Consider the following 12429-nt stretch of genomic DNA (forward strand, 5'->3'; position numbering starts at 1 on the left):
TATTGGTATCTCGTAAATGAATACATTTACAGGAAAGTTTAAATGAGAGAAATCATTTAGTGTTTAATGACAATTAAAAATATGATCCTAGAATATAAAAATTCTGAAAGGGTGGCATCCAATTCTAAAATTGATACATAAAACCAAACTTTAATACGTTTTTTATTCTTGGCATTTTTTTTTTTAACTTACTCACTTAGGAGCTACAGCCTATTAAAGTTAAAAAAATTACATTTCAATGTTTAAGAACAGTTATGTGAGTAATGTCAAAAGAGAATGTCTTAATTGTATTAATTGATATGTAAGTAAAATATTAATATTGTCTGTAGAGAATAGATAAATGTCTTGTTTCGTTCTTTCTTAGGTATCTTCATTAATAAAACCTTAATGTAATTAATTTTGAAATTCTAAATTGATACTTTGATGAGTCATTAAAAAACAAGCGAATTCCCCTTTTAACCCTTTGAGTGCCACAGCGTCGCTAATTTTGACGGTACGAAAAGTGCATAAAGTGCCAGCGTCGCCAATTTTGACGTTTCGTATTTCGATAATATTTTATATAGTACAAGATTATTTTGGCCAAATAACCAGACAGCTGTATTAAATAGGTTCCAAGCTATCAATAAATATGAGTTTTATGTTGTTTCTGTACTATTTTATCTGTGAAACTTATGTTGTTTGGGTACTTATCAAGAAGCCACTATTTTTGGACGAGTTTTCCTTATCGGGGACAAAATAAATTACAGTGTTAAAAACAACTGACTTTATTTAACCTATTTTGGAATTTACAAGTTATTACGACAATCAATGAAATAAAAAATTATAAGAACAACGTTCCAGTATTCGAAAATGTCAGGTTATTCGTGTGTCTATTTGGAGATAGGAAGTATGACTCATGGAGTATTTTTCGATTCATTATGGAAGAAGGAACTATAATGAAGTATATTTTGATCTCTGATAAGGAAAACTCGTCCAAAAATAGTGGGCTGTGATAATACTGAAGTACCTGTGCGATGATTCTGTCTTCCAGTCACGCGACGTAGCGGACGAGTACCGCGTTGCGTAAGGGCCTTTCTTGTTGTTTATGTGCCGATAACCAAGCATTTGAGTAAATACAAAATAAAATAGTAACTTATACAGTATTTTACTGTATTTCTTTACAAAAGTAATGTAGTGATTTGAGTTGTGTCCAAGCGAAAAACGTGAATTTGCAGTGTAAATATTATTAGGGTTATTATTTAGTAAATGTAAACTTTTATGTAAATATGTTAGCAAGTATTTATTTCTAAATTTACTAATCATATTTATTTGTATTATGTTAATGTTTTTTACATTTATTGGGAAAACTACATCATTACTAAGAAATTTCTAAACTCTGAAAAACGAAGTACAGTTTATAAAATGTCGGTACCGGGCAGCATTTAGTTAATACATATAATGCCATGTTTTTTTAAATTCTATAATAAGATATTACACATGGGTTTTATTAAGAATTATATGGCCTTTATCATGGTATAAAGAAAAAAAATCTTAAAAATACCGTTAACTCTCAAATTAGGTCGAAACTTAACTTTTTATACAAAAGTAAAAACATTTTTTTATAAATACTGAAATTTTTATAAATCAAATTTTATTTGTAACTATATGTATCATATTTTGCATTTAATAAGAAAAAGAACAACAACAAAATTATGGACATCTGTTTGGTAGTTATTTTACAACAGCTTTTTTCCCAAAAGCTTACAAATATGCGAAAAAACAGCGTAGCACTTTATGCATATGCCTTCGGAAAATACCCGTGGCACTCAAAGGGTTAAACTTATATAATTTAGACATTGGTGGTGTAGATAAAATGGACACCTTATATGTCATACATCTATTGTTGGTTCAATAAATATCATAATCGGACTAAGTATAAAATCATGGAAAACTGTTTAGTAAAAAAGGGCAAATTATATTTATTAGCTAACATCTTTTTTTAATCTCCATTTTGTAAAAGTACTAAATCTTGGTTCTTATCACAACAGTCTGTATTCTTACAAAAATACAATACTTATAAATTATGCATATGTTGTGTATTATATTTACCAAGGTGGAAAATCATGCAAACTTAAATTAATTTCTGATGCAGTCAAACCAAAAACAATACAATAAGAAAGAATTGGAAATGTGTACAAAATGCTAGTTAATTTAACCAATAATTTAATCAATTTAACTTGCAACCGGTTAGTGGAGATATATGGACTCAGCAGTATGTAGGCTTGTAGAGGTTAGCTAATGACTGGTGATAATACAGTATAGAATTATAGATACAGTATAGAAATACAGTATAGAAATCATGGATATTGAGCTGCATATTCAGCTCATGCTAACTGTTAAATAATATTTAAGTAAACACAGGTAAAAGAAGAATTTATAAATTAAAATCAAAGACCAAAAATAACATTTATTAAATAAAAAACAATATATGTAAATTTTATAAATATAATTCATTTTGTAGTATTGCCTATGTAAATGCATAATACTGCTGGTAGAGAAAACGTTATTGTTGCAGTTTGGTGAGACGCTTGGCACCTCGATTTGGAGGCCCCTTGGGCTTCTCAAACTTGGGTCGGTGAAGGTTCCTCTTGGGATGGAGCTCATCTTGCAGAAACTCTTCTGTCAGTTCTGACCCACTATCAATTTCTAGCTGCAACAATAAGGGAAACCAGTTTTCAGTTAAATTGCAAGAATATTCAGAATAATTTATACAGTTTTGTATAAATATCATCACAAAGTTAAATAACACAAGTAAGGAAATAAAGCAAGATATAAAAACATATTGGAAATAAATAAGAATCACCATTTTGCCGAGGTTAAAATAAGCATTTGACATCAGCTAATTTATTGCAAGTTTAAGAAAGGTTCTGGGTCAAAAATAATAAAATAACTAACTGAAGAGAACCAGCAAGGTTGCACTCCAATGTCCAAGGCATAAAAACAAAAATAAATTAAATGAATGCTTTCTCAGAAGAAAGAGACAATATTGTGCTATTGGGTCTGACTGAACACTGGTGTAATAAAGATGAATCATTTCTTATACGTGAATTATTCAAACAAGGCTGTATTTGCATTTGTGTGCTGGCAGAGCCATTACAGCTTAAAATGCCAGCTGAATTATCCTTTGAGGCTTGTACAGCCGTACTTCCCAATCTAAATATCTCTAAATGTGGTGTGTATATCGGACACCGAATGGCCAAAACTTTGATAAACTTTTGGATCAGTTAGCAGCCTTTAACACATTCAGTGCGGATGGCCCCACCTGGGGCTGTCTGACCTTGGCGCGCAGCACAGTCGGCCCCATATGGTGCCGTCAAGCAACACAGCGCACTTTGATTTAGTGTGGTTCGGCCACTCGCTGTAAACGGGTGGATCTTTGCTCCGTCATCTGTTACTGTGTACACCATTTTGTGGCTGTCTTCGTTCGTTGTCCCGTGGTACGGTTCGGCCCCAATCGGGGACCATTCATTACTTGTTGTTTTATCATGTTTGGTGGAATATTACAGTGTCAGTGATGTGTGTGTGCTTCTTACGGTATATAATTAATGTTTTTTGCATTTTTTAGTGAAAATAGATCCCACAGTGCCTAGCACCTCTGGTCAGAGTACCTCTCATACTTCAAATAATGAAGAACACTATGACAGTGACGGTTCAATTGACGACATCCAAAGACAGCTTGATGACTCTTCTGGTTCTTCCGTGTGTTCTGACGATGCGGATGAACCTATTCAATGCCCTTCATGGAGTATATCTACTATGGGGATGCGTCAAATTGGAATTGTTAAAACTGATTCCTTGCTGGTGTCGATTCCAGGGGTTGGTTCCCCGCTGGATTTTTTCAATCTCTTGCTTGATGTTGTTTTTCTGGAAAGTGTTTGCAAGTATACTATGCTTATGCATTCAATGATGTGTACTCTAAGAATAATTTGACTCCCAAATCACGAATAAATACTTGGAAGGACCTCACTGTGCCAGAGCTAAAGACATTCTTAGGAATTCTGTTACATACCAGGACAATCAGATTAAATACTACTAAATTATTACTACTAAATTTTTGAACGGCCTAATTAAAGGAGGGCTATAATAAGGATGTGATTTTCCACGGCCAGCAAATAAAATTATGTGATAGCATAAAATTTTTAGGTATTGATCTGGATATAAACTTTTCTTGGAAAAAATGTATTGAAAATATTATTAGAAGTTTGAACTCGGCATGTTATCAAATGCTAGTGTTACGAAATTCAATTAATTTGGAAACTAAAATAATAATTTACTACTCTTTCTTTTTTTCAACAATTCAATATGGTATTGAATTTTGGAGATCATCTTCTGACTTTGATAAAGTTTTTAAGATCCAAAAAAAATTATGAGATTAATGACCTTTTCATCATTTAGAACTTCTTGCAAACCTCTGTTTAAAGAATTAAAAACCTTATCACTTCCAAATTTATACATTCTGAAAACCCTACTAACAGTACAATCAAATTTTGAAAGCTTATCAAGTGATAACTTTGATCATAATTACAATACAAGATTTAAAGCTAATTTTCAATATCCCATACATCGACTGCGTCTGGTAGAAAAAAACTCCAATATACACGGCAAAAAAAACTATATAATAAGTTACCTCAAAAATATAAACATTTAATCAATTCAAAAACATTTAAAAGCAAACTAACAGATTTTTTGTTGGAAAAAAACTATTATAGTGTTGATGAGTATTTTATGGATCCTGAATTTTAAAATTGTGTTTTAACATAGATTACATTAAATTTGTTACGCTGTCTTGACCTCTTATATGTATGTTTATGTGTATATGTATAATGTGAATGGTGATGTGCATATGTATGAATGTATAGGTGTATGTATCATTATTACATTAACACATTCGCTGCGGGAAAATCCGTAATTAGGTTTGTCATATGCGGGAATATTTTTATTGTGGAATAACTTACCTTTGGTGGTTGAAAGACAGGAACGATGGTCTATAGGATGTTTCCGGTCGAATTCGGTAAAATAATGATGTCATAGTTTTGGGCCCACATGTGGGCCGGCCGCATTTCTTGAAAGTGTTGTTATTTTCGAACTACTCAAAAGCGCACAACCACTAATTGTACAGTATTATTTAGTCTAACAACAGTTATAATTCCTTGTTTTTGGTTTTTTTGTAATGTTATTTACACTATATACACTCGGGCCCACATGTAGGCCAGCCGCACTTTTGGTTAGTTCTGCACTGTCTACCTCCTCGAAAGTCAACCACTACTAAATTTACTTCACTTAGTCTAATATTAGTAATTATTCCTTTTCCTTATTATTCCTAGTTATGATATTTACACTATATACATTCCCACCCGAATGTTTTTGTTAGTACAAGGAATCATGGTAGGTCTCAAAACATTGACCCATACACAGACCAGGGTTTTCCGGACATGTTTCACAATGGTATAGTGTCTTAGTGTTTGGTTTTCCCACTTTAGTACACTGCCTACACTTTTTTCGCAATGTTTTGTTTTTGCTGTCTTTGCCAAGAATCTTTCCAAGTTTGTGAGCCTGAACCCTTTTCTTTTTTTGAGGAGGTGTTTCAATGGTGTGAGTTGGTTGAGGTAAAAGGCCTTTTATAACTTCCAATCTGAAGTCGTAGAGGGACATTTTTTGTTGATTCATGTTGTGAAGGCTGTGCGCATTTACAAGTATCATTTGTAGTACATGTATAAATATTTTCTTGTACCACCTTATGGTTTTGCGTTCACAAGGGTTGTACGCCATCATTTGATCAGCGCGATCAACTCCACTCATGTGAGCAGTATACTTGACAATCGGGAGGGGTTTTTTCTTTGCACGACCTCGTTTGTCTACAAAATCTACTAAATCGTTCTCATGTTCAGTTGAGATATACGTAACATTTCTTTTGTCTCTCCACTTGCCAATCATAACTCCATTTGCGTACTGCGCAATTGTTTAACCTTTTTTCAAAACTGTGTTTGTCACCTCCATAGGTGTATGTTTCCTTCCAGCACGCAATGTTCCGGTGCAGTAGGTCTTCTCAGAGAGTAATTTGCTGGCTAGGGAGTAACTGTTGTAAAAGTTGTCCATATATACAGCATGTCCCTTTCCCAAGTAGTCTTTCAACAGATGGAGAACCACTTTTTCGGTGTGCCCAACACCACCGACAACATTGTCTGCTTTTCCTGTATATAAAAGAAATCTCAATATAAAACCCTGGTGCTCTGTTAGGGTGTATAGTTTGACACCATACTTATGTCACTTGCCCTTTATGTACTGTCTAAAATGTAGTCTACCCCTCCACAGTACCATTGCCTTGTCAAGAGACAATTCTTTTTGAGGGTAATAAACACTCCTCATTTTGTTGTTGAAACAGGTTATAACTAATTCGATTTTTTTAATAGCATTGTCGTTATCATTAGGATTGTGTCTACAGAAATGCAAACAACGCAAAATTACCAGGAACCTATCCCTTGACATGAACGTGCTAAAACACTTAAAGTTAAAAAGATAATCCGTTCTCCAATAATGCTGAAGACGGTTGATTTTGATTGTTCCAGTGTGCAGCAAAATTCCCAAAAATATTTTTAGCTCTGACACTGTAATGTCCTTCCAAGCATTAATTCGGGAATGAGGGATCAAGTTAGGTTTAGCATAAACTTCGTTGAAAGCATAAGAATTGGAAAACTGACAAATTCTTTCGAGAAATATATCGTCAATAAGAAGATTGAAGAAATCCATTGGAGTACCGTTACCCGGGAATGGCAACAACAAAGTATCAGTTCTTAGAAATTCAATCTGGCGCATACATGCGGTGGAAATACTCCAAGTCGGGCACACAATTTCATGCTGATCATCATCGTCGCTATCATGTGATGAAGAATCAGTAGACGAATTGTCAACAAGTCTTTGAACTTCGTCCACAGAGCCATCACTGTCATGTTCCTCTTTAACATTTCTACTTACAAAGGTGCTGAGACCGGAGAGGTACTAGGCACTGCAGAATCCATTGCAATAAGTATAACACTACAGACAACACGGTAGAATATATACAATCACCTCCGTTACATAATAACACAACACAAAACACAAAAATATTGGAGTACACAATGGGCCTAGTACAGGCCGACCACAACGCGGGAACTAAGAACGAAAACAACCGAAACGGAATGTGAATACCACTAGAAAATGCGGCAAAGATTCAACCGTCTCGGGCGAGTAGCTGAGCTACACTGAAAGGCCCACTAGAGGGCCGGCCGCAATGCGTGCGCAGCCAAGCCGGCCCATAAGTGGGCCGGCCGCACACAATGGGTTAACTTATGACAATGCTACCTGTTTCTATAACAATGCTATGTATAAACGCTGATGTAACAATAAAGACTGATTCTGATTCTGAAATAGAATACAAGACTACTGGAAAACTGATTATTTGTTCAATATTAAATGTTTCAGTAGTTTTATGTCCAGAGATTGATTCTTGTCAATCACACGGTGTCTGCATTTCTGCAGAACAAATGACAATGCTGCCAGATGAAAAAATTGATTTTGTTGTCAATTATTTTAACAACAAGATGAGAAGTATATACTATCCTCAAAAAGAGTTGTCTCTTGATGAGGATATGGTGCTTTGGAGAGGGAGGCTGCACTTCCGCCAATATATGAAGGGAAAACGCCACAAGTAAGGTGCAAAATTGTACACATTGACAGAACACCAGGGCTTTATTCTAAAGTTCCTGTTCTACACCGGAAAATCTGATACTATTGTAGGTGGTGTAGGACACACAGAAAAAGTTGTACTTCACCTTTTGAAAGACTATTTTGGGCAGGGGAATTCAGTCTACATAGACAACTATTATAATAGTTACAGACTTGCTCCAAAACTGTTAGCTGAGAAGACCTATTGTAAAGAGACACTACATATGGGTAGGAAGTTTACTCCTCCAGAGGTTACAAACCAGCCCCTAAAGAAAGGAGGGACTGTAGCACAATACGCTAATAGCGTAATGATAGGAAAATGGAAATATAAGAGAACTGTTCTCTACATCTCAACAGAACATGAGAATGAGATGGTAGATTTTGTTGACAAAAGAGGACGCACTAAATAAAAACCTCTTCCCATCGTGAAGTACAATGCTCACATGAGTGGTGTTGATCGAGCTGATCAAATGATGGCGTACTACCCATGTGAGCAAAAGACTATGAGATGGTACAAAAAAATCTTTGTCCATGTGATGGATATAACCAGATCTATGATCGATGCCTGTCACCGTTTGGGAAATAAGTCTGGTCCCAACAACTTGCCACCGGGGATCATCGTTAAATTCGTCAGCCGACTAGATAAAGAAGAATTCCTGAGGAAACGGAGGGTCAAAAGCAGCTTTTCTACTCGGCATATGAACCTGGGGGTAGACCAGCCGGTCTACATCAACGAGTCCCTGACGCTGACGAGGAGGAAGCTTCTGGGCGAGGCGAGAAGGTTGAAGCGGGAGAAGAACTACAAGTTCCTGTGGGTCCGCAACGGCAAGATCTTCTTACGGAGGGAGGAATCTGCTCGAGTAATCCATGTAACTTGCCAGGCTGACTTAAGCAAGGTATAGGCTAACTTAGTTTTTTGATTTTTATAACTGTTCTGTTTCAATATGTTTTATGTGCGTGTGTATGTAGATGTATACATTTATTTATATATGTATGTATAAATGTAGATTATATCATGTATATTTTTTTCCTAGCTCTATATTTTCTTTTCTTCATTATCATTATTAACTATTTTTTTCTTGTAAATAGTTTATTTTTTCAGCAATAATTAGTAGTTTTTTAGTTAAACTAATTCATCAAAACATTAGAAGTATTAGGAAAAACTTTGATCTATTTTTATTAGAAATGTCACAGAAAAAGACTTATCCTGATATAATTATTCTATCAGAAATATGGATTAATAGTAACGAAATAAATCAATATTCAATACCTAACTATGTTTTGTATTCAAATTGCAACGATAGTTATAGATCAGGTGGCATTGCGGTTTATGTTAAAAGTTCAATTTCAGTTATACATTCTTCAATAGTTCAAATGTAAACAGCTGATGCCTTAAAAATTATAATTAATATTCTTGGTTATGAAATTTGTTTATTATCTGTATACAGATTATATTTCCATTCAATAGATTCTTTCATTAATGAGTTCTCAGTAGTTTTAAATAGTTTCAATAAATATCAATATTTTTTTATTGTTGGTGATTTGAATATAAATATATTAGAAAACACGCAACTTGTTGATAGCTATCTGAGGTTATTGGCGATGAATGGATTAGAAAGTTTAAATCATGAGCCTACAAGGATTGCGGCAGACTCGGCCACCTGTATTGATCATGTTTTCGCCCATATTGCGTGCCGATACAGGATGTTAGTGGATGTCTCAACAATACACGCCGGTATCACTGACCACTCACTGTTGTGTGTGCGCTTATCACTGGCCGGTGGGGATGGGGAGGGGGACGAGCCCTTGCCAACCTCTCAGCCGCTCAGGACGCGCGTCAACTATGATAAGCTGAGACAGCTGTTGCGTGAAGCCGACTGGTCTGATGTTTACAACGATCAGGACCCGTCGTCTGCTTTTGACTCTTTCATTGACTTATTTCAGATATATATAAAACAAAGTGAAGAAATATTAACTTTTAATAAAAAAATAAAACAAATAAAACCTTGGATAAATGATTTTATTTGTAGAAAAATTAAAAAGAGAAACTCCTTATTCAAACTTGTAAAAAATCATCCTAATAATATTAATCTGAAAAAACTATTATACCATTTCTAGAAACAAGTTACAAGATGAAATAAGAGCGCTAAAAAATAATTACTATAAAGTACAATTTGAAAAATGTGAAGGTAATACAAAAAATACTTGGAAGGTTTTAAATGGCATAACTAATCAAATGAAAGTAAATTCAAAATCTGTTGGATTGTATATAAATGATAAACTTGAATACGACTCAAGGACTGTAGCAAATGAGTTTAATGAATATTTTTTGAACATAATAGATAATTTAGATTTAGATAGCAATTTGCCTATGAATTTTTCAACTTTAAGTTTTAAAAGCTATTTTGACGATGTGTATCAAGTCAGATCAATGTTTTTAGAAGCTATTTTCAAAGAAGACGTAACTATTGCTATAAATTCCTTAAAAAATAATACCTCTCCTGGTATAGATAATATAAGTTCTAATCTTATCAAAACAGTTGCACGGGAAATAGTTGAAATTCTTGCGTATCTGATAAATTCAAGTTTTGAACATGGTATTTTCCCAAACCAATTGAAGCAAGCAGTTGTAATTCCTATTTATAAGAAAGGACCAAACAGTCAATGTAGCAATTATCGCCCAATCTCATTACTTTCTTGTTTCTCAAAAATTTATGAAAAAATAATGAAAAAGAAGCTTTTAAAATTTCTTAACAACACGCGTTTTTTTAGTCAAAATCAGTTTGGTTTTAGAGATAATATGAACACTGAAAATGCCCTAATGCATTTCATGTCAAACATTTATGACAGATTAAACCTAAATAAATGTACTAGTGGCCTTTTTTTAGATATAAAAAAAGCTTTTGATACTGTGGATCATGATATTCTACTTGATAAAATGCATAAATCTGGAATCAGAGGAGTAACAAACAAATGGTTTGAAAGCTACTTAAAAAATAGACGTCAATGTGTCAAAGTGTGTGCCACATACAGCGAACCTGGTACAATTTCTCACGGTGTTCCTCAAGGATCCGTTTTAGGGCCAATTCTTTTCATAATATATATAAATGACCTATGTAATGCAAAATTTGAAGGTAAAGTGACGTCTTTTGCGGACGACACTGCGCTCAGTTACGTAAAAGATAATTTGGCTGATATTCATATTGCTATGAATAAAGATCTGACAGCAATACAGTGGTGGTTCAAAATGAACCATATGTTACTTAGTACTGAAAAAACGATGTATATTAATTTTAGCTTAAGAAAAGATGTATCGTTTGAAACACCCATAATTTATAAATGTGCAGGTTGTATTATGGATTCAAGCTTAAGTATCTGTTTAACAAATAAATGTTCAATCGTTGAAAAAACTAAAAATTTAAAATACCTAGGTGTTATTTTAGATCAAGAAGTTAATTGGAAAAATCATATAACAAACATTAAAACAAAGTTAAATAACGTAATTAGACTCTTTTATTTTCTGAAAAATATGTGTTGCTCAAACATACTTAGAATGCTATATTTTGCACTTGTACAAAGCCGTATTGAATATGGATTATTTCTTTGGGGTGGTACTTATAACATAAATATGAATTCAATATACTTACAGCAAAAACATTTTGTCAGAATAATAACTTCAAAAAAAATAACTGAACCCTCTCGTCCACTATTTAAACAGTTGAAAGTTTTTCCTTTGAAACATTTATTCGTTTTTAAGATTTTAAAATGTTATTTTAGTATGATAACTTCTGTTCATCAAATTAATGAATACAAAAGTAAACTTAGAAATGCAGATAATGCTGAAGTTCCAAAGCCGAAAAATACATTCTTTACCAAATCTTTTATTTTTATTGGACCTTGGTTTTTTAACAGGCTGCCAAGCCACATTAAAAACTCAACAAATAAAATTGTATTTTAAAAAAAACTAAAAAAAGTGGCTCCATGATATAGATAATATAGATATCGTTCTAAATATTCAAGTTTAGCTTTTAATATTATCACTTTGGGTTTTTATATAAATTTTCATTATTATCCTCTTAATCATTTTGACAAACACATTAGTTCTAAGTAAATGTAAATTCAAATTTAAATCAGGTTATACAGATTTAAATATCTTGTTTTGAATAGTTTTATGTAAATATATATTTCTTTTCCTTAGCGAGAATTTGGTTTATTTTTTGTGTGATTTTTGTTCGCTGATAACTATTTGTTTATTAATTGTTTTTATGCTGGAACCTCCGAACAGGCTAGCCTTGGAGGCCCTATATTTCTCTATATATAAAAAGTAAGATGTAGTTGATAATTATCTTTATGTTTTTGTTATCTCAGTATATTTTTTAGTTTCATTCTTGTACTTAGATTATTTACTTTTATGTATTCTTACGAGTAAATTTGTTTAAGTTAAAAAACCTTGTAAACTTTTTCATTGTGCTTGACATGTTTTTGTATTTAAAATATTGTAGATAAACTTATAGTTTTGAAGTCAGTCCTGGCAAGACATAAATACGTAAAACTGTCTACTATACATATATAAAAAAATTGTCAACTATATGTATATTGTATATATTGTGATGTAAAAAAAAAGAGAAATAAATTCTTTATTCTTTATTCTTTATGATGCAAATGATTCTATGAACGCTTACCAGCTTC

General features: G+C 33.1%; 1 protein-coding gene across 1 annotated transcript in view; it reads right to left on the reverse strand.

Moving 5' to 3' along the window:
• Positions 1 to 2420: 2420 nt before the first annotated feature.
• Positions 2421 to 12429, reverse strand: part of LOC124365552 (twinfilin) — a 31588-nt gene continuing 21579 nt past the window's right edge. The window contains exon 8 of the mRNA XM_046821547.1: positions 2421 to 2689. Coding sequence (XP_046677503.1) covers positions 2543 to 2689 — 147 coding nt within the window. The 3' untranslated portion in view covers positions 2421 to 2542. The remainder of the gene's footprint in view (positions 2690 to 12429) is intronic.

Source organism: Homalodisca vitripennis, chromosome 1 (genome assembly GCF_021130785.1).
Source record: "Homalodisca vitripennis isolate AUS2020 chromosome 1, UT_GWSS_2.1, whole genome shotgun sequence".
NCBI classification, from domain to species: Eukaryota; Metazoa; Arthropoda; class Insecta; order Hemiptera; family Cicadellidae; genus Homalodisca; species Homalodisca vitripennis.